Source organism: Amphiprion ocellaris, chromosome 13 (genome assembly GCF_022539595.1).
Source record: "Amphiprion ocellaris isolate individual 3 ecotype Okinawa chromosome 13, ASM2253959v1, whole genome shotgun sequence".
Classification (NCBI taxonomy): Eukaryota; Metazoa; Chordata; class Actinopteri; family Pomacentridae; genus Amphiprion; species Amphiprion ocellaris.
Genome location: NC_072778.1, coordinates 26,911,414 through 26,935,143, shown reverse-complemented (window position 1 = coordinate 26,935,143; position 23,730 = coordinate 26,911,414). Strand labels below are relative to the sequence as shown.

Genomic DNA, 23,730 nt, shown 5'->3' with positions numbered 1-23,730 from the left:
TGCTTATCAATCCACATTTTAAATACACTAGCAATTAGTTTTAGGCTTTAATGGAATTAGGCGTTCTTATTTGTATAGGTTTTTGTTGACAGGATTTACAGTGCTGTCAATGGGTACATTAGCTGTGCACCACACACATGAAATATGGATAAATATAGAAACGTTAACAACACAGAAAATCCAGGTGATACCTAAAAATAACACAACCATGCTTGGGCAACAGAAGAAGTAGCAGAGAACGTCAACGGTTAATTCCTGATGAAGCATGCTATATGTATATTGGCTTGAGAAAGTATAAAGGAATATTGCAGTTCCTATATCTATAAGACCTTTGGCTGTGGGACTTTCATTTTTTGTGGATACCAGACTGCCTGATCAAACTCTTGTGGGGTCCCTGTGTGGATAAAAAAAAAATCAAAATAGTGTGGGTAAATAAGTTTAGGAAAAAAAAAAAGGAGTCAGGGTGTCCCTGGTATGTGTCACACAGAGACATACATTTTTTAATTCTGGTTTATTGAAAACCTATATGACCCCTGTGAAAAAGTAATTGTCCCCCTAAATCTAATAACTGGTTGGGCCACCCTTGGCAGCAACAACTGCAGTGAAATGTTTGCAATAGCTTGTGGTCAATCTTTCCCATCACCATGTCATGTCTGCAGAATAGTTTTAATTCGGCCACATTAGATGGTTTTCAAGCATGAATTGCCCTTCTAAGGTCTTGCCACGTGATCTCACTTAGATTCAAGTCCAGACTTTGACTCTGCTACTCCAAAAACATTAATTTTGTTGTTTGTGAGCCATTCAGGGGTGAATTTGCTTGCATGCTTTAGGTCATTGTCATGCTGCATGAAACATTTTTGTTGAGCTTTAGGTCATGAACTGATGGTGGATGTTCTCCAGGACGATTTTATGATAGAGAGCAGAATTCATGACTCCATCAATTATGACAAGTCATCAAGGTACTGTGGAAGCAAAGCTGTCCCAAACCATCACACTACCACCACCAAGTTTCACTGCTGGTATCATGTTCTTCTTGTGGATTGCAGTATTAGCTTTATGCCAGTTGTAACAGGACCCAGGTTCTCCCAAAAAGTTCCATCTTTGACTCATCAGTCTACAGGATGTTTTCCCAAAAGTCTTTCAGCTCATCCAGATATTTTTTGCAAATGCCAGACAAACCTTTATGTTCTTTTTGGTTAGAAGGTTTACATCTTGCAACTCTCCCATGGATGCCATTTTGGCCCAGTCTTCCTTATTGTAGGATCATGTACACGGACCTTAACTGAGGCCAGTGAGGTCTGCAGCTCTTATGTTTGTCTGGGTTCTTTTGCGATATCCTGGATGTTGATGCACTCTTGGAGAATTGTTGGTAGGCCAACCACTCCTGGGAAGGTTCACCACTGTTGGATGTTTCTCCATTTGTGGATAATGTCTCTCACTGTGGTTTGCTGGAGTCCCAGAGCCTCAGCAATGGCTTTGTAAGCCTCCAGACTGATAAATATCAACAACTTTGTTTTGCATCTGTTCTTGAATGTCTTGAGAACATGGTAACATGGTCCTTTTTGAGACCCTTTAGCTAATTCACAATCCCAGACAGGTTCTATTTAGTGATGTTTAGATTCAACAAGCCTTGCAGTAATGAAACATGGGTGTGGCTATTGAAACTGAACCCAACTTCAAATAAATTTGCTCATTTTGCAGATTGGTAGCTTAGGCTAAAGGGGCAATTACTTTTTCACATCACATAGAGCAAGGTAGGGCTGGAAAGCATAGTTTCTACAATAAATTAAATCATTTAAAAAACTGCCTTCTGTGTATACTTGGGTCATGTTTGTGTTATATCAAAATGAGTTAAAGATCTGAAACAATTAAGTGTGATGTGCACAAATGGAAGATATCTACAGCACACGCACGCACCCACACACCCTGTTCAACTGCTCGTGAACTGCTCAGCCAATCACATGACAGCAACTCAATGCATTTAAGCATGTGAGCATGATCACTACCAGCTTCTGAAGTTCAAACCCAGCATGTGACTAGGGAAGAAAGTTGACTTAAGTGAGTTCGAACATGGCATGGTTGTCAGTGCCAGACAGGTACTATTTCACAAACTGCTGTTCGACTGGGATTTTTACATACAACAGACTCTAAGGAGTAATGAGAATGGTCCGAAAAACAGAAAGTATCCAGTAAGCAGCAGTTCTCTGAGCAAAAATGCATTGTTGATGCCAGTGGTCACAGGAAAAAGGCCAGACCAGCTCAAAATACACTACTGGTCAAAAGTTTTAGAACACCTCTATTTTCCCAGCTTTTTATTAAAGTAGTTTAATTCCAATGAATAGCTTGAAATGGTACAAAGGAAGTGGTGAACTGCCAGAGGTTAAAAAATGTAAGCTTACCCAATACCGAAAAATAACATACATTTCAGAATTATACAACAAGGCCTTTTTCAGGGAACAAGAAATGGGTTAACAACTTAAAGCTGTTGTGCAGCAATGGAGGTTGATCAAGCCTTCAAAATTGGTGCTACCAAATCCTACCGGTGTCCCAACTTTTCTTGATCACTTATAACCACCTCTGTCTGCATAAAAGTAGTGTTGGAACACACCGTGGCACCATTGTTTGAACATTATTGTACTGCAGAAAGCTGCCATAAAAATGACAAGAAATAGGGAATTAATAGAAGAGAGACAGACCATCATAATACTTAAAAATGTAGGTCTTTCCGATAGAGAAATTGCAAAAAAAAAAAAAAAAAAGTCACGGTGTCAGTGAGTAAAATTTTCTTCACCACAAAAAGGCTCTCAGAAACTGAAGGAAACTATGACAGGAAGAGGTCTGGAAGACTCAAACCCAAAACAGAATCAGAAGACAAGTTTGTGAGAGTCAGCAGCTTGGTGATAGGCAGCTCAAAGGACAACATCTTCAAGCACAGCTTAATAGTGGTCGTAGTAAGCAAGTCTCAGTTTCAACTGTGAAGAGAAGACTTCGAATTGCAGGTTTGGCAGGTCAAGCTGCAGCAAGAAAAGCCATAAAAAGAGGCTTGCCTGGGCCATCAAACACCGCCAATGGACTACTGAAGACTTGAAGAAGGCATTGCGGACTGATGAATCAAAATTTCAAATCTTTGGTTCATCATGCACTATGTTTGTACGCCGTCGAGTAGGAGAAAGGATGGTTCCTCAATGTGTGACATCAACTGTCAAACATGGAGGAGAAAGCGCAATGGTCTGGGGCTGTTTTTCTGGATCCAGGGTCGGTGACTTGTACAGAGTGAGAGGAACCCTGAACCCAAACGGCTACCACAGCATTCTGCAGCACCATGCAGTACCCTCTGGTATGCACCTAGTTGGTCAGGGGTTTGTCCTATAGCAAGATAATGACCCAAAACAGTCCAAGCTATGCCGGTAGAAGAAGATGGTAAGTTGAAAACACGGAGAGGAAAGCACAGTCTCCAGACTTAAACCTCATTCAGGTGGTTTGGGATAAAGTGGACATAAGAGTGACAGCAAAGCAACTTTCAAGTGCCACACATTTGTGGGAACTTCTGCACAAGAATTGGCAAGAACTTTCTGAAGAATATTTGATTTCTATTGTGGAAAGAATGCCATGAGTGTGTTCAGTTGTTATATCTGCTAAAGGTGGCTACTTTGAATCAAAGTCTAGAATACATTTTGGTTTCTAAATGGATTTTTTTTTAACCTAATTTGTTGATTTGTTCTATGCTTTCATTTCAGAGTACAATGAGCCACTGACATGCATAATTTCCAATGAAAAATTGGGGCGTTCCAAAACTCTTGACCGGTAGTGTAATAGAAAGGCAACAGAAAGTCAAATAACTTGCTACAACAACAGTATACAAAAGACAGATGTTTTCTATATAATTCCATATGTGTTCATTCATAGTTTTGATGCCTTCAGTGAGAATCTACAATTTAAATAGTCATGAAAATAAAGAAAAACCATTAAATAAGAAGGTGTGTCCAAACTTTTGACCGGTCATGTATAAATGTATATATAAAAATTAAGGTGATTGTGGCATGTTTACTCACACCTGCTTGTAAATCTTTAAATGAGCTAGTACCATCTTATTTAGAAAGTGTTTTGTTTTATGATCCACCCAATGTCTTATTCTTAGGCAATTATAATGGAAAGCCATATTTCCTCAACCCCTGTAAAATGGTGGACATTAAATGAGTACATACATTGGGTATTTTACAGGGGCAAGATGGGTGCATGTGGTTTGAATTACTTTAAACCTGTGTAGTTGGGTATGATTGCAAAGCGGCAACTGCTGTTGTGAGGCAGCTGGTGTTGTGGTAAAGGTCACACCTGGTTTAATCCTGAGAAAGATGGGTCCTGAGAAGAGCTAACAGCCAAGCTTCTTTTCCTCTTCCCCACTGACGAGTCTAAACACTAGGGCAGACAGTAGAGGGGCAGGGGTCAAAATTACACAGCCTCTATCCACCTTTAGTCACAATCAACATGAGTACAACAGGCACTTCTGTTTGCACCCACATGGTTTTCTCTCTTTGACAAAACTAACTGGGTCCTGTACAGCTAGGATAGGTACCCGCTTCTGTACATCCAAGACTGGGCCTTCACAAACAAAGAAGTCCACATTAAATATTTGTGGTACAGATATGATCATCATGGCCATCAGTCAAGAAGAAACACACATTATCGTGATTTTCTTCTGTCAGGACAACCATGGAAAGATCAACCCTGTACAACAACAAGCCAGAAGTGTCTCTGTAATCTGGGAGACATTGACACGACAATATAATGTCTGACAGACACAATAAGGGTCATTGCAGACAAGCTACACCATGACTCAAAAGACCTTGGGGACAAGATAGGATTCAGGCAGCAAATAGTGAATGGTCAATGGTTGTCCATTTTTCAACAACAATAAAAAGAAAAACTGAATGCATAAAAAAATGTGTGCTAGCAGAAAATATCTGAACAGCCTCTCTAAAAAAATCCCTCTAAATGACTAAACAAGAACCAACAATGGGTTATGCCTTTACTAGAGTTGAGTTAGTATTGTAGAGAAGTGAGAAATAAGCCAAAATACATGTACATGTACGTGTACATGACTATCTCACACTAGCAACCATTAAGATGTTCTCTGATGTTGTGAAATGTTATGTTTATCTCTAATGCATGTGTTCATTTACCAATGGTAAAACCAACGGATGATAAATTTACATTCGTTACTGGCATCCAAATTACTGGGCTACATCATAGGCTGCACAAAAGTCATAACCAAGCAAGATAAGTTTATTAACAAATGGCAAGCTTGCACTCCTTATTTGTCCTTTTCAGGCAACCAAAAATTCTGGTCTGAGACCCAATCCAAGTTTTACCCAGTTAAATTGTTAACTGCTGAAAAAAACAGAGCACTTTTGAAGTTGAAACAGGGACTTACCTAAATGGTAGTCTGCATTTATATAATTTCTTTTAACCCTCACTAGGGTCTATAAAGGCGTCTACAATGCGTTTCTCATTCCCACACGCACTCACACAAATGGCGATGAAGCTGCCATGCAAGGTTTTCACTTGCCATTGGGAGTACCTTACGGTTTAGTGTCTTGCCCAAGGACACTTGGGATTGGAAGAGCTGGGGGAAAACTGCCAACACTGCAGCTAATGGACAACCTGCTCTACCACCTGAGTCATTGTGAGGTGTTCTACAATACAACCAATTGAGCCTAAAGTTGTACTCAGTCCTAGCCTGCCCTGAGGTAGAGGTGTACATGATAAAGTCATAATTAGAATTCTGTGTATTTCCTTTTGCTTCAGAATCAATTCTCCTTTGAAAAATTATTATTCTATTCGGAAGGAAACTGTATTTTGGTTCTGCCTCCATTTCCGTGTGTCAAACCACTGATTACTGTCTTTTGCCCATTAAGTTACAATAACTAAAATTGACAATTACGTAAACTTGTTTTGAGTAAAAGAGGACAGAGATGTCTGAAACTGTGTAGTATTTCTGTCTTCATTTTAGATGATGTTTTTTAACGTATTATGTGTTACCTGCATGCACTTGCAAGCATTTTAACTTTATGCTAGATAAAATTTCTAAGATCAAAGTTAAAGTAACTGACCAACATCACTGTTAACATGTTCTTTGATGGTCTCTGTGTGTGTGTGCGCGCATGAGCGTGTGTGCGTGTGCGGTTGGTCTGCAACAATGTTCAGGTGGGTGGTTTATGCCAAGCTAATACTGACTTGAATACCATAACCCAAGGTGCGCCAGCAGAACATTGCACTGAAAAGTAATTAACTGTCATACACATCACTTGTCTGTGGTTTTCATGTTGTGGCCGATTACTGAACATTATGGTATATCAGAGATATCTTAAGTGCAATGCATAAACTCACTAAAACTTAATACCCTGACAAGACGAAAGCACCCTCAAAACAGTGCTAATGATTATTCTAGTAGCACAGATTATAAATTCAGTCTAAGTGAAGAGAGTTCCTTTTAGTGATCCCATACTTCTACTGTGCAACAACAAAGTTAAATCAAATGTATCCACTTACCAAGCAAAATGTTTTAAATTCATCAAATTTGAAATAGAAAAGACAACTCATTTAGATCAATTACTTCGCATTTTAAATAATCCATCATCTGTTTCTGTCAAATGAGCATTGTCTGCAGTTAACAAGCTCTACTCCATTGTGAAAAATGGAAGGTTTCCAAAGGCACCTCTGTCAATCAGCAAGAAAGACTCATAGAGGCATTGCTGTGTTCACACACATGATGTGCAGCAGACTACACATTAATGACAAAGTTGGTAAAATCCCAGACTTCAACTCACCAAATACTCCAATCCGAAAAATAATGGGTATATGATACTCTTACTTCTAGCAACTTGATTATACACAATTCAGACCATATACAACAAATAACATGTCAAGGAGACAAAGTGCTTGAACATTTTCACTGTGTGGGTCGCTAGAAAATCAGCACTCTTGTTCAGCATGCAAACAATTCTTCAGAAACAATGCAGTACACAGTCCAACATTATTCAAATTGAAACTGGACATGAACAAATACAAAAGGGTTCCAACTATGGATAGGGAACTAGGGGTATTAACTGCTAATTGATTGGTTGCTGTTCTACCTGTTCTAAAGTTGAATACATCGGGCCCCAGACCAACTTCTCACATCGTTAGTACTGGTGCACCTAACAACTAAAACTACTGTTCCCAGGCATACTTTGGCCAGATTATTTTCATTAAATGCAACTAATCATGTTGGGTGCTTTATCGTATCTCTGTGTTTCCCACAGGCTGAGAATGTACTCATGGTGGTGAGTGGTATGGTGTAACAAATATGCAGGTTGAGACACATGCAGTGCAGAGGGTGTGGCAGCAGGTTGGTTCTGCTCAGCTGCATAGCGCAAGGTGGGGCAGATTTATGCAGGGAGAGGTGCCAGGTAGAGTTGATAGACCTAGCTGGTGAGCATACCTAATCAGCTTCTCCTTGTCCTGGCTGAGGAGAGAAATAGAGGCCGAGTGATGCCGAAGACATTTCAGGTGTGTTCCACTAACTTTGCATGTTAAAGTTGGTTAAGAAACAAAAAAATCCACTTGCTGCTCCTGTCGTGCCAGTGAGGATGTCTGTGCTACAAATAGTAACCCAGTATTCTGAAGCGAACCTTTGCGCATATCCACAAAATTACTTACATGCAGATACTACAATATACCAATATTCCATTGCCACTTACGGACATCGGTAGATGCCATAGAGGTAGCACGGCACAGTGAAGCCTGTAAGTCCACATTCAGTTACAGCAGCAATACACCTAAAACTGGTGTGTGGACAAAATTTAGACCATTTGAAAACAGTGAAATAAGTAGTTGCAATGCAAAATTTACCCAAGTTGAAGCCAGTTCTGCTTTCATTGGTCACACCAATGCGATCAATGTAAATGCTTAGTTGCACTTGACAGGTTTTTGGTCTTGGTTTGACTGTGGAGCCCTGCTATAGTGAACAAGTCAATCACATTATGTAAATTAGGTGTGAGGATCACTTTGATGTTGCTGTGAAGAAATTAACAACATTACAGGGTATTTACTGAGGAAACTGCAGCACATTTGCTGTGTTACTTTATGTTCAGCCACTTGTTGAAAAGTAATTTCTAATGAAGCCACTGTTTTTAGAGATTTAATTTATACTTAACCTTATCCGTTCATGAATTTCAGAATATAATTAAGTCTATTACAGGACAAACATGTTTGATTGTTTTATTGGTCAAAAACGGTTTCATCAGCACTTGGAAAAACTTCAACTGTATTTCATAACCTAATAATTATTGATTGTTAACGTGGATGACTATTGGTCAAAACTGTTTATAATTTGTATCCCTACTTCAGCTACAGAGAATTACATTTTTATACGAACAATGTATGATAACGGAAAAATTGTAATTAACAATTTGCATTAACAGCAGGAATGTAGTTTACATGCTGCAAGACAGATGACATTAACAAGCATGTGAAATGATACATTTCAGAGGAGACATCTGGTGCAGGAAGGCGATACGACCACTGCAATTAGTTGCACCAAAGTTAGTACCATTCAAACTTTAATTGCCACCGTTTCTAAAGTTAGCAGTTGTGGTGTTTTATATGAAACACTGTACTCGTTACTATACTCAACTGGTAATGGTAATATAGGCAGTAAAGTCATTCTCAAGTTTAAACTGTGGGAGTGAACTAGCTATAGAGCTGTTTTGAGAAACAAGCACCTTTATTGACACATACGGATGTTGTCGTGCATATTGGGTACCGTTTCTGGCAGCCGTATTTACTTTCATGTGCTGTATCATATTGTATACATGAAAATGTATGAGAAAAAAGAATATTTATAAAGTGACAAAAGACAACAGCAGGTGTAATCACTAATGCAGATGTCTGCTATATTGGAAATCTGACCCATTTTCAAATAACTGATGTTGTATGAACTCTCTCTCCCACAATTTGTTCGTTTCGTGCCAATGTCTAACTCTTCTTACGGTTGTTCATGTTTACTTTTCCACCAACTTGTGTGTGCATTTTTCCTGGTTACGTAGCCTAAAAGGGCAAAATGAGGGTTGATCCAAACAAAAGTGATATTTATTGTAAATTACTTATCTGTTTATCGTTGTTATTGCGCTATTTGTTTGTGTGATAATTATCAAGATTCTTTCAGTGTCCAAACCTATTTAAATGCAATTATAGCAATAAAACTAATATGGGAAGCTTTTAGGGAACATTCGATATCTTTAACTTGTACATAAAGTATATTAATATTTACACATCATGATAGTGACACTGACAGTAAAATATCTAAACAAAATCTACAATTGAAATGTCAAAACAATATACACTGATCAGGCATAACATTATGATCACCTGCCTAATATTATGTTGGTCCCCTGTGTTGGGGGGGACTCAAGGTTTCCCAGCAGAACATTTCATTATAACAAGATGATCAATGCTATTCACTTCACCTGCCAGCGGTCATATTGTTGTGACTGATCAGTGTATACTAAGAGTGTAATAATAACAACATTTTGCCCCACTATTTGTGTGTAGTAACTTCAAAATCGACAGCATAGGCTATTTAGTACCATGAATACGGCACTTAAATTTTCAGAAGGCATCCACTGCATCTTAAGCCCTTACATCTTTCACAAGACAAGCAACACATTAACATATAAATACTGGTTATGCCCTTTCTCCTTTTGTAGATTTTCATTTCACTAGTAATTATTGGTTGCTGTTCTATAAAGACAATATTGCTGTCATTCAAAGTTATGTAAATACATATGATATTGCTGCAGGCTTCCAAAATCATGCCATGGACCAACTGCTATTGCACAGTTTGTCTGAAACAGCATTGATGGTGGGTCTAGCCACAGCCACGAAAAAGCTATTTTAGTTTCAGAGGTAGCAAGTACAGACATGAACTCAACATGGGGAGATAACTGTCAAAAAAGCTAAATATGGACATCAACTAGAGATCAGGATGGTGGACTTTGTTTGCCAACAGGTCTAGAGACCTTCAAGAAGCCATACTTACAGTACATATAGGACCTGGACAGATCTTACCTTGTTACAATGACGGCCGATACCCATGAGAAAGTTGTCTGGTTTGATGTCTCTGTGGATGAAGTTCTTTGTGTGTACATACTCAATTCTGCTGATCATCTGAAGATTTAAAAAAAAATGGCCACGGTTAACCATATCACCCAACTGTTCATCATCATCTCACCTACCATAGGAACAGTATACTAAAGTTAGTGCTGCACAAATACAGCAAAATGATAATCCGACTCATTTTAATGATTACTGAGATCACAAATATTCAACGATTTTAGGAACATTTTATTTAACTACAGTTGCGCTATCAAAATGGCTCCTGTCAAGAAAAAGTTTTTTTTTTTCTTTTTTTTACCAGACCCCATGGCTTTGATCTGTGGAAGGAATCTCATGTCCCCTCAGGTAACCCAAGAAGAGATCATGCTTACTCCACACAGAAAGAAAAAATGTTTTTAGGTAGGAAACTGGACCTTCTTGCTGAGAGGAAGTACCACCCTACAATTGTATTGAACTATGTTCCCTAAACATGTCCACATTTTCAAAGGTTTGTGTATGATGTAGCTACCTGGTCCGCCAGCATAAGGACCGTTTTCATGGTGAATCGGCGAGAGCAGAAATTGAACAGATCCTCCAGACTCGGTCCCAGCAGGTCCATGACTAGGACGTTGTAGTCCTTCTCTTGGCCATACCACCTGGTGAAATAGCATTATTATTTAGGGGGTTCTCAGTCAGTCACAGCACATTCTCTAAATCAATTGTACAGGCTGAACATACATCAAACAGAGTTTGGCTTTGTTGTTAAAAGATTAATATACATTATTCATCTGTCAAAGGTGTTTTATTAATTTGTGGATAGATGGACAACTTCCCCCTAGGGATGAGAAGAAAGTTAGATTGCCCAAGCAAAAGAAAAGTGATACAAAGTCAGACAAACTCACAGGAGACAACAAGTGAAAGACAATGTCACAATATTAGTAACACTAGCAGACTACTATATTCAAAGAGAACATATCTGTGATTTAGCAGACCACGGATCCAATAATAAACAATATCAAGGCAATTCATTAAAAAATAACATAAATACAAGACCAACCATGAATGATGACCATATTACATATATTTATGCAATAAAAAGCTGAAGTCTGAAATAATCTCTCCTCTAGGTTCCTTCCAGCTAAACTATGCGTAATGAATCAGGCATCAAGTGCATTATAAACCCAGGCCTCAGGCAAAATGCTTAACCCTGTTCCTATTGACAGTGTTATATCAAATATGGCTGCTCAGATATAAACATGATGAAACAATTTCTCTCTTTTTGAAAGATATGCCAAGGATAAAAAAAAAACATGACTTAACTATTCTCCAAAGAGCTTCTGTTCTAGTGAACAGGTAGAGACTTTGTTTTTCTGTTAGACATACTAAGGAGATAACTTAAGCTGTTGTGGAGGTTAAATGTATTAATCCCTACTTATCTGATTAATAAGGGTTAGAGTTATATATACAGTCATGAACTAAAACTTACATATGCTTGCAAACCCATGTATATCATTGCAGTCCTAAGTTGCCAATGACTTCTGTAACAACACTGAAGTCACTGAAGAATTTTCCATGATGAAAATCTTGAAACATGCGTCTTTGTCACAAAAAATACAATAATGCATTCTGGATATTTCAAAGATATTATAGGTTTTCTGTAAATATGACAAAATCTGATGGGTGAAAAATATACACTTGAATTGTCAGTTTTGATCATGTAGGCAGTGCTTTTTTCGTTTTGTTTTATTTTTTAGTGGCACGGTCTCCTAATTTCTCACGAGTGATCATGAATGACTATAGCAGGTGACTTCTTGTGGCAATTGAAATATGAGCCATTTTATACACTCCTTAGTTTCTGCCACAAACACTACAGTTGGAAAGTCTGAGAATCTCAAACAAAAGCAACAATCTGATAAAGCAAACCACTGACTTGAACAAGTCAAGAAAGTCACTTGGTTCCAATTCCAAGCAGCTACAATCATCTGTTCAAACCACTATAAGTATGAAATGCATGGTACAGTCGTGTCAAGGCCACAATTAGGGAGAAAACACATGCTCCCACCTGCTGCTGAGAGACAACTGGTCAGGATGGTCAAGAGACACCCAAGAAACACCAAAAAGCAAGTTAAGTGTGCTTTACATCACCATGAGCTGATGGGCTGTCATGTAAGGAGGAAGCTGCTTTTCTAGCAATGACACCTTAAAGCTTGACAGAAGTTAGCTCCTGATCACAAGGGCACAGAAAAAGTCTCCTGGAAGTAAATGTCTACGGTCAGATGAAACAAAAATTTTGCTATTTGGCAACAATGACCAGAAGTATGTTTGGAGGCCATTAACCCAGGGATGCAGAATGCGACCAAAATGATCACATATGCAATTTTTTTTTGTGTGTGTGTTAAAATCTCAAGTGGTTGCAGTTGTGCAAGTGAATGATGAACATTTAGCTGTTCTTGCTCCAACTGGTGGCGGTAACTACTGCGTTAGCCACAGTGGTCATATAACATTTATTTCTTCAGTGGCCTTGTCAGTGTGTCCCCGCTTGATGTGTAAAAGCTACTAAGCTGTTGTGCAGACTTCAAACAGCTTTGACAAAAGAGGAGGCAGAAAAGGAGAGGTCCAACTGAAACACATCAGTTGATTAGAGAGCAGGAAGGAACGTACAGACTGAACTAGTGAAAGAAAAAATGTAATTAATTCAATTACAATGGCTAGTGCAGTAGTAGGGCTGCAAAAATCAAACATTTATCACAAATATGCTTTTAACCACTATATGAAAATGATAAACTGCGGTATCTACATTTAAAAACGCACTCCGCTCCTACAAGGCACAGTGCACTTGCATGCACTGCTTCTCCAGCCATAGTAAACAATGTGTAGATAAAATCGTTGTTTCATCTTGGTCAAATTTGAATCAGGCAGCAAGAGAACATTACGGCACCGTCCTCTACTCTTGTCAAAGTAATTTTTGCTCACACACCTGTCTGAGAGCAATATAGCTACCGAGTAGAATCTACCATAGTTTGTGAGGTGAGAGGTTAAGGAAACATTGTTAAATATAGTGTCCATCGATAACCAAATGTTCAATGTTCATTCCTCCGCTCACCATTTTACATTCAATACCATATGACGAATGAGAAACAATATTTTGTTATGAGACTTGAATTCTAAGTAAGGTTCCATTCCATTCCCATTAATCATCTTTGATATACTTCTACACATTGACTGTGTCAGTAGGACAAGCTAATGCTTTGACATTTTCTGTCTTCTCAACAAAATATTTCAAGAACTTCTCACAGTCCTCTGCAAAGGTGGCACAAACAATAGCTTGTGCAGGGTTTACTACACTGTCTACGGTACTGAACGATAGCCTTGTTTGTTAGAGGCAAATTGACTGGAGAAATAAGAGTCTCTCACTTCGTGATTGGTTTATTAAATAAAAGTAACTCTACCTCATACAGAACAGGCGAACCTGAAGCTTAGACTCATTTACAATCATCCCTAATACATGATCTTTTAACCTTTCTAATATTATTTATCCAGAGCTTTGTGATGGGTGGATGGCATGGCCTAGCTTATATGGGTGCTTCTTGCTTCAAAGTTCCAAACACATTATATTTAATTGATTAACCACATTATTTGCATTCGAACACTAAGTACAACCATTAGCATGAAGAAAGCATGGTAAAAGCAAAGTCTGCAGCTATTCTGTTCTATTGAAACAGGTATACATGATTTCCTTACAACAGCGAATAGCATAGATTTACAGCAAATAAAATCCTTTTCATATCTGAGATAAAATCCCTCAAGGAAAGTCTGGAAACCCAAGATAAAAACTAAAATCAATATTGCGGGAAAAATTATGTGTGGGAGAGGATACATGTCATTTTAGATTAAAACATACACTTTTATATAAAAAAAAACAGACATTAAATTATCACTAGTGTCAACATGAAGACTAAAAACAGCTAAAATGTGGATATAACTGACAACAGCAAAAGAGAAAAATCTGAAAATTCTGAGAGCTAAAGAGGGATAAATAATAATGCAAGCATGTAGGTATAGCACCACTGATTTTGAACATCAGTACTTCAGAACTCAAGACAAGGTTGTGTTGAGGCTCAGATCTATGGAGAACCAGAGGGATAAAATCTGCTGTATAGAGAGTGGCCAAAATCAGTGACCTCAATAATTCTTTCAGGACTCTTCCTAGACCTGGCTGCCCAGTCAAACTTAGCAATCAAGGAAAAACAGCCTTGGTAAGAGAGGTGGCCAAGGACCCAATGGTCGGTTCCAGAGACCCTGTGTGAGGCGACTGGAGTGTAGAGGTGACATGGAAAAAAAAAAATTTCACAAGCCAGCAACACACAATGTGGAAAAAAGCAAAGACACCTGAGTACTTTCTGAATACAATAATGGAAACAGCAAGCATTTGTATGTACTTGGTGGATGTGGAAATTGATGTCATGATTTTTATGAGTGTATATTCTATTAAATAAACATGTTGCTGAGCTGTACTCTTCTGGCTGTAAGACAGTGTTGTTGCTTTAGTTGCAACCCTTCAGTGTTGAACAGTCAGAGCGAGTAAAACATGAACATAAAAACAGCTCGAAGCATGTATGGAAAGCTACGTGAAAGTGTGTACAACTATACATATTTCTCAGAAGACGACAAACTATAATTCCACACCAACACGAGAAGTGTAAAATGTAAGACAGGCTAAAAAAAAGCACAACTGCTGCCACCATAGCCACAAAGGAAAGCTGCAAAAAAAATGCAGACTGTGTGAAAGCGTAATTATTATGCTTATTAATATCACTGTCCTTTTGTCTATAAGTTGCTTAGATGTAGGTTTCTTTCCATTTTATGCTGATCACAAAAACACAAATAATTTTACGAATAAACAATCCAGTAATATAAATCTATTTTCATGGTAATGTGTATAATGAATTTGGTTAATCTGACATTAAGTCTCATTCCTTTGGCTGTAAGACATTTTTAGTCTTACTCTCTCAGCTGCTTTCACAGTTTTGGGAGAAAGTGAAGAACAATGTAAATTCATAATTCAAAATGATAAATAGCCTTACTACTAATCTTATGAGGTCAACAATTGGGAATGACCAATTATCGACGCCGATAATTGGCATGTTTTTAGATTATCTGTATCGTTATTTGGATTGCCCGATTATCGTAAAATATAGATATGCGCTCCTTTGGCTCTTTTCCAGCTGGGTTGCTTTATCTACAGTCACTCCGTCAGCTCAAGCAATGTCCCACCCACAACACTATGTGATTGGCTGCTACTAGGGGTGGGACAAAAGATCAAGACGCCGATATATCGTTGATGTAGGACCTCAAATACAAGAATCGATACGCTGTTGGCAAATATCGACATTGTAATTAGTAAAAAAGGTGTTATGTTTGGAGTTCAGTCGCTACTCTCAGTTTCTGCCAAACAAGCTTAATGAGATCTCATCTCACTTCCCTGTTTACCAAACTTTCTTATGCGCTGATGTCACTCTTGTGCATTGTTATCAAACAGACTTTAGGTTCATTACTACCACCTACTGGGCTGGAGTGTGGATCAGTGTTACCGGTGTGCCAGAAAAAAGGAACCTGAGAAAGGTGAGAAAATGTGTTATTGTTTTAACGCGTTATTTTCTCTGTAATTAATGAATCAAAATTAACGTGTGCAAGTCCCAGCTCTAATATTAATTAGTAAATAAATAAATATATATACTCCCAATTTTTCCAGTTTTTTTATTGTAAAGTTATGCATGTTAATGTCTCATTGTACTCTGAAATGAAAGCCTAGAACAAATAAACAAATTATGTTTAAAAAAAAAAAATCCACCACTATGACTGCCAGTAAATTACACCTGCCACAAAGTGTCTTTTTTTGAATGGGGGCCAGAACCATCTGGTGATGGCAAGTCCTGTCCAGCTACACAGGAACTTAACCTCAACACGATGCAGCGGCTTCATTCTTGTCATCCTTTACGCCCGTCTGAGTTTTAATTGCTGTATTTAATTGATCTTAAGGTGAGATCATGCCTTGATGTTGTAATTTGTAACCCTTTAGTTATAACTGTGCATTTTTCCATTGTTGTGTTAACAAAATTATTCGCTGTGTATCGTCGGAGTCCGACAGCATTAGCGTGGATATCTCTGTCTTCGCATTTTGTCTTCTGTTAACAAATACAGGCAAACTGAAACACGATGTCGGAGTTGGTAGGTGACCCCAGAGGTCACTGCAGTCCACAAGACTGTGATATACCAGTGCTTCATGGCGGTAAAGCAGCCACTTGGTGGTGGCGGTGGGGAGGCCAGAGTTCTTTCAACTCTGACTTACTAATTCGCGATTAGAGCCTGTTCATGAAACAGCACCACGAGGGTTGAGTCAGTGCAAAGAGAAACTCAAGAATGAGGAAAAATGGAAACTATGATGGGTGGTGACAGGATGAAAGGTAAATCACACTGTAACAAGAGTGGAGGAGGGGCAGCAAGACCAGCAGGTTGGACAGGTTCTAACAAGCCTGTTGCAACATGAAGCACGCATTGCCATTACAAAGGTTTACTGAAAAGACTCATTACAGACGCATTACAGTAAAGGCAGAAATGATTTACTTTACTGACAAACTACAGAATCAAAAAATAAAAAATGCCAAAATACAATCGGGCGGCTTTTTCAATCTCAGCTGACATCATATGGGGGTTTAAGGTCAATAATACAACAACCATCCAAGTTTCCACATTTCTGTTAACAGGGTACTGTTGCTAAGGCTGCCTCCAATTAATCATACTGATGCTAGGTTTACAATTCATTGCAACAATTCACCAACATTTGGATTCATTCAGAGTTTAGGTTTCAATCAACTCATCAGGCCTTCATGGTTCTACATTCCTTGTCTCTATTCCACCATGTGTCAATGCCGTGAACATTACTACGAGTTGAAACAATGAGTGTTTATCAGGAACTACATAATGTAAATGTGGTGAATAAACATAGACAGCATATCTCTCCAAGGACAGTCATATCAAAAATACTTTTAAAATCAATTAACTGCATTCCACTCCAGTGATGAACTGAAGAAGCTCCTTACATTCTGTGACAATATGTAACTGTCAGTATTGTTATCTGACAATACCTGTTCTTGGGAAAAAAAGTTTTTAACTCATTAAAGGTTGTAACAAAACATCTGAGACAAACTACAACATGAAGGCTGTTGTTACATTTACAATTAATCAAGTATTCTGAAATGAAATATAGCTAACATTTACCCATATACCCTGACACAACCTTTAAAAAAAAAAAAAAAAAAAAACCTCTGACACTTGGCTCAGCAACAGTACGAATTGAAAGAACTGTTAAAGCACACACCATGTTACGTGAATTATGAATTACATAGCCAAAAAAAACTCACTCCCTTTGCAATTCAGTGACTGACCTGACAAAAATAAAGTGTATTGAAGACCAAAAACCAGCATTCTTCTTTAATCAAAATCATACATTTAACTGACCTACATCATGTAGCGACTTGTTTGGTGTAGTTAGCATTATTCTAGCTTCTCGAAACAGCTGCTTAGCTGAAAAAAATGACAAAAAATGTTGTCACTCCAAAGTTATCAGTCTAGGAAATCTCTCAGAATTTACTGCCACCTCTGAAATGATTTTAAATATTTTTACAATGTCAATGAAGGAGATTGGATGATGTGAAAATCAGCCTAATAATAATAACAGGAATTAATTACTTTACCAAAGTGTCTTCACAGATTTTATATCCAACCACAACTAGAAGGCCTCTTCACAGAGATCAACTGTTCAAATCTCTCCAGCTCTACATGACGCACTCCTGCTTATAAAAGGTTAAATCTGTGCACAGTTATGTTGGAGCAGCACTTAACTGCACATTTAATTACCCAATTTCAATCTTTTTGTGAGAATTCAGCTAGTCATTTATGACTGGTGTTGTTCAAGGTATACTATGAATGCCTGATTTTCAGCACCTTTGCCAAATTAGATGTGTTAGGTCCCCTTGTCAGAGTAGGTAACTCATTACCAGATGGGCTCTGTTGTGCACGTCTTCTTGTCCTCACTGTTTGCTGTAAAACAAAATTATATCATATTTTGTTTTTTGCAAGATAAGAAGAAAAAAAACTATTGGCATGGCCACTATACCTATAGAGAGTGGAGACAGAGCACTGCAAACACACACAAACTGCCCTGTTGTCACGTCATAAGAAATGCTGCTTGCTATTGCGAAATAAGCAGTTAATACTATATTCAAGCATTTCGTCCTTGAAGCTGCAGTATGCTAATGACCATCTCATCTATTTAGAATGCCAAGATTCCATAGATAATAAACCTAAAGAACCAGTCCCGTCAATTTGTGGGGTCCTTACAAATATTCTTCTGAATCAGTTTCTTCTTTGGACATGTATGACTGAATTACTCTTATATTACAAACTGTCATTGTGAAGGATATAGTAGTAGGTAGGGATGGGTGTTAGTAAAAGTTTAGCTTATTGACATTTGGGTATTTTTAAAAGCCAAAAAACTGAACAAAATTACCACTGCTTAATTTTCTCTCTCATTTGGAATGCCTCTCTTTCATGTTTCTTTCTGAAGTAAAAAATTTAATCCCGGACTTTTTTGACAATAGCTTACTGTGACTTTTTAAGTCATATTAAGAAAAATGTTTGAGTACTTCTTATTCCACTGCAAATTTCTCATTGACAGTTCAGATGATACTGGGACTTCTTCAGATTGAATTTAAGGAGGAGTCCATTGCTGAACAATCATCCAGCTAATATCCCATGTTCATATAAATTACTCTTTGATTGTCTTGTGTTTTTACAGGGAAATACACAGCATACACAGATTGCTCTATTTTCTTGTATGTACTCTATTCATATTAAAATTTATATAGACAATAATGTTGTGTCGATGGATGATCAAAGCACTGTGGCCAGTGTCACAGGTTTTAATCACAAAATAAAACATTATGTGTTGTGTTTCACTAAACTGTCCAGCATTATATCAGAATTAAACATCTGCAGCTTGAAAAGATAACAGTTAATTGTCAGTACACTGGGCAGATAAAACCTGTTTCACGCGTCACTTTAGTGTAAACTGAATGTAGGACTATGACAGTATTTTAACTGTGGAAACTTAATAGTTTAGTGTAGAGAACAGTTTAAGTACTTATTTTACAAACATTCTTAGAAAACATTGGAAATACAGTAATTGTGCAGCCTCAAAAACACTAAACTCTGCTGCTCTGTGTTTTGAAAGTGAAACAAAAATTTTCATCAACAGTTCAGACAATGCTCTGAATTTCAAGGTAAATTGATGAACACTGTCACAGTCAAACAAACAGCTGGCAAATGCTTACTTTTAAACAGTAGCAAATGTTTGTATAATGTAATTAACTCTGTGTGCGGGCTGCTAGCAGACATAACAAACCTGGTTAGCAAGGGATGAACTATGAGCTCAGCAATCAAACTGAACGTTTCTTCATCTGTATGTGATAAATTTTTGCGGAATGTTTCGACAGATTGATCGTGTTTCCGCTTTGACATGCAAACAACTTGTTACACTTGTGGCAATGCCCATTTTCTAAATGAATGTAGTGAAGTGTAATCATACTACTGAACATGCGTCCCCTGTGTGCTGCATGGAGCTGCAGGTGAGTGGTAGAGCTGCTCCACCCTTAACACCTAACCCCAGCCTGTAGCTTCAACAGACAGAACTCTGTGTCTCGGATTTGGAATGCAAAAGCGCATTATAAGCACATACACATGTCTTACAGTGATGAGAGAAAATGCACAACTTTCTTCTTTTTACAGTACTGTTAGCAGAATAGTTAATGTCAGAACTTATCGATCTTCTGGTATTTAGAAAGTTCACCCTGGGGCTTAGTACCCAACCCTATCCATAAATGATGAATCAATAGATCTTTCAACAGATTGCTCATGTTTTCCCTCTTGAATGTTAAACAGTTGTTGCACTTGTAGCAACAAGCATTGTCTACAGCTACACTAGTAAAGTGTAACCATTGTCAGAAAGAGCAGGTTGAGTATTCAGTTAAATTTCATCTATATAGTACAGATTCACAACATATGGCATCTCACAGCACTTTGCATAATAAGGTACAGATTTTACAAATTATAAACAGAAAACCCAAAAAACCAAAGTTGCCTTTGAATTTTCTATGAACAATGGTAGAAAGTAAAAAAAAAAAAACAAAAACAAAAACAAACTCAGACACAACCAGGCTCAGGGAAGGTGGCCATCTACCTCATTGGGTGACAGTATGTGTGTATCTGTGAATGCTATATGTTTCTGCAGGGTGAAAAAGAGCTGCCCCAGCCTCTCACAAGCATATGCGCCATTCATAAGAGAAGTCTTGTGAATGGAGAAAAGTGAAAATGACCTCACTATGCAACAATTGTCTTGACATAATTTAAAGCATTCTACATATCAAACACATGTATAGGATCCGAGCTTCAATTCAGAACATAAATTAGATCACACTAAGTGCACTGCATGTAACTTTTTTTTTAAAAGCCTGACCCATTTTTCTCTGTCAAAAGTGCTGTAGTACCTGTACCCGAGGTCATCCCAACGTACTTACAGTTGACTTAAGTCTTAATTATCATACATATAAAATAATTAGTATACCTCTTTCATGCAAACTCTTGGTGCACCTCACTCACACAAAACAGAAGTATATCAAAGATTCCCATCGCATTGATCATATAATCATAAGCATTATTTTCCAATTTGAATTGGTTTCAGTATACTCATAACTGAGTATTAAACATATAACTTGAGTATTATTTTCCTGGTATTCCCTGCTAAGGGCACAGAATCACATCAATATGTGTAAAGCTCAATCACAACAAGTCTTCAACTGCAAATCAAGTGATTTTACTTGCCCATTCCTATGAATAACACATACATAAACAATATGCTATGAATTATATACTTTGTATGTCTCAGATACACGGCGGATCTGGGACAGAGGTTGTTTCTGTCAAAAATTAACACTTGCTTCCAAAGCCACGCTCACTCGCTACAGTTACTTTAGTAAAGAAAAAAAACTAAATTGTCTGCCACCATTGTAGAATGACGCCACGTATTGACTGAAATCACGCGGTGAAAACACACTTGTTTCGCGTGGCTTGGAGTGTTGTTTCTGTGTTTCGTCTATGTGCTCCGCCGCCATTTTCTAACAGGAGAGAGGAAGACATGTTGGGAGCTAGCACAACAAAAGAGGAGCGGCCATTTCCAACCGCATAGTTGCTTTTCCCCACCTTAACAGCTGTTATTCGAGATACAAATTCACGAGTTGGGCTGAAACCGTGCGGATGCCAAGCAACTTAGAATGTTAAAGTAAAATCATCAGGGGTTTTGAAGCGTTCGCGGAAAATATATCTCTACTACGATAGCCCAAGTAATGGTAGGCCGATTAGCAGGCCTACTGCCAAAAGGTTGCTTCCTCTGTACAGTCAATGTTACTTTTCGTGTTTTCCCCACAGCAAACGATACGCTGATACAGATTAACGGTCAAGTATAACGAGACAGTGTTTTATCCCTATTGTTGGTAGCGACAACACAATGTAAAAAAGTTTTCCTCTTACCTGATATGTGGAATCCCGACACCACCTTGTAGGATTTTGTACAGCTTGCTTTCGTATAACAACTGTGGATGTCTGGCTTTCTGCGATTCCAATTTTACGGCTACCTCCTGGAAATTACACAGAAACATTGCATTTCTATATTGATATTTACAAGTATAATGAGACTGTGCCAGTTACGGCAACTACAAATGTTTTTGACATACTATAAAGTTAAACAATCGATGTATCGTTTGCAACTTCAGACCAATACTTAAAAGCCTGATGGCTATGTTGCAATCTGCCTCATATACTTTGGACACAGCCACCAATGTGCATAATACGAAATTTGACCAACAAGTCCTATGCAAGACCATAGATAGACAGATGCGATTAAATACCTCTCCATTTGTGATGTTGATGGCCAGATAGATGTCACCGAAAGATCCCGATCCAATTTTTCTGACGAGCTTGTATTTTCCACCGACGATGAATTCGGCTTTGGAGCCACTACTGCTTGCCATAATATCCACCAAAATACAATTTCCACCTTAACAACTTTAGGGAATTTTGTGTGGCAATGTAGCCCGATTGTCAGCAAAACATACAGTCCTGTATGTCCAGTTGGTGTTGATTGGAGTAATTATGGACTAACTGTTACCCACAATAATGTTATCGAAAACGAACGACCATTCAAGTTTTCGATATAACGCTTTCGGGGATATTGGCTTTACTCATATGCCACTGGCTACAAGGATCTTTACACCCATCCAAAACTAAATTCTATGAAGCTTTGGGCCTTAACCAGCCGCCCAGCTACGACGAAGTAGCAGCTAATGTTAGTCAAATCTAACGTTAGCTAACGTTAGCATCAAGCTAACGTTGTCGCAAGGACCGCTGCAAAAGATGTCCAGACCTCCTCCGTACTGAGAGACAAAAGCAGTTTTTTCCACGTCCGAGTGTATCGTTGCGTGTTCAATCCTTCGACAGCGTTGTCGGCTAACTTTAATGGTCGCAACCGTTCGTACAAAGCGCAACCCACTCACTCCGCCATCTTGTCTTCTCTACCCCGTCTCTCAGCTGGTTTCCGTTGGAGGCGATTAGCTAAGGTTAGATATCTGATGACCCATTCACGTCCCGTAGGAAAAATAGGAACAATAAGCATTACACAGACACACGCCAAGACAAATTGACATTACGAAAGAAAGTGTACTCTTTAGAACGCTCGCACCCCCCCGGTCAGTCAAACACAGCAAAGTAGAATAAATAAATAAATACTTTGCAGCATATTTTCTTCACATAATCGCCATGAAACAGGCATCCGGTACGTCCCCCTTGCGCGTTTTTGGGTCAAATTTTAAACCTGTTAACGACGGAATTATCAAAGACGATTTTTTAAACGTTTACCAGCAACAATCGAATACATTATGTTCGACAAGGCTGCGTGACGTAGTTTCCGAAGTACACCGCAGAAGCTGCCCTTGGACCTTTCATGTTGTATTTGCTTTTATTAGAAGATATGCTGGATTGGCTATTTTACATATTGTTCTGTAATTATTCATTTTACATGACAAACAACGTTGGGTAAAGGGTTTGATGATGAACACTGCCTTTTCATTCACTTCACACATCACTACATTTACATTTCTTTGAATTTTGTTTAATGAAGCCTACATTATGACACTTTTGTTCTTGTTTGTCATTTATTGGTTTTTGCAAAGTCCGGGACCATTACTGTTCTTGTTGATTCAGCTACAGATAAGAAAATCAAAGCCAATCCAGAAAGCCCAGTTTGAGCAATCAATTCATAAGCTTGAAATACTAATACACAAATTTTATCAGTTCAGTTACACCAGATTGTGGCAGGGATAGCGCAAAAGCACAGACTGGAAAAAAAAAAACAATGGATGGGTGATTGTACACAGATGCTTAACACCCAGATTAACGTGCCCCCCCCTCCCCCCGACAAAAAATTTA

General features: G+C 38.3%; 1 protein-coding gene across 4 annotated transcripts in view; it reads right to left on the bottom strand.

Annotated features, from left to right (window-relative positions):
• The window catches only part of csnk1a1 (casein kinase 1, alpha 1), a 40,011-nt gene extending 17,170 nt beyond the window's left edge, over window positions 1-22,841 (bottom strand). For 2 of the 4 annotated variants that reach the window (XM_023292758.3, XM_023292760.3), the window contains exons 1-5: window positions 22,155-22,840; window positions 21,778-21,884; window positions 10,664-10,790; window positions 10,108-10,206; window positions 4,333-4,416 (exon numbers count right to left, since the gene is read on the bottom strand). In XM_023292758.3, coding sequence (XP_023148526.1) covers window positions 4,333-4,416; window positions 10,108-10,206; window positions 10,664-10,790; window positions 21,778-21,884; window positions 22,155-22,277 — 540 coding nt within the window. In that variant the 5' untranslated portion in view covers window positions 22,278-22,840. Of the gene's footprint in view, window positions 1-4,332; window positions 4,417-10,107; window positions 10,207-10,663; window positions 10,791-21,777; window positions 21,885-22,154 lie in introns of all 4 variants that reach the window. The other 2 variants (XM_023292759.3, XM_023292761.3) reach the window with 2 other exon arrangements.
• Between the last annotated feature and the right edge of the window lie 889 nt (window positions 22,842-23,730).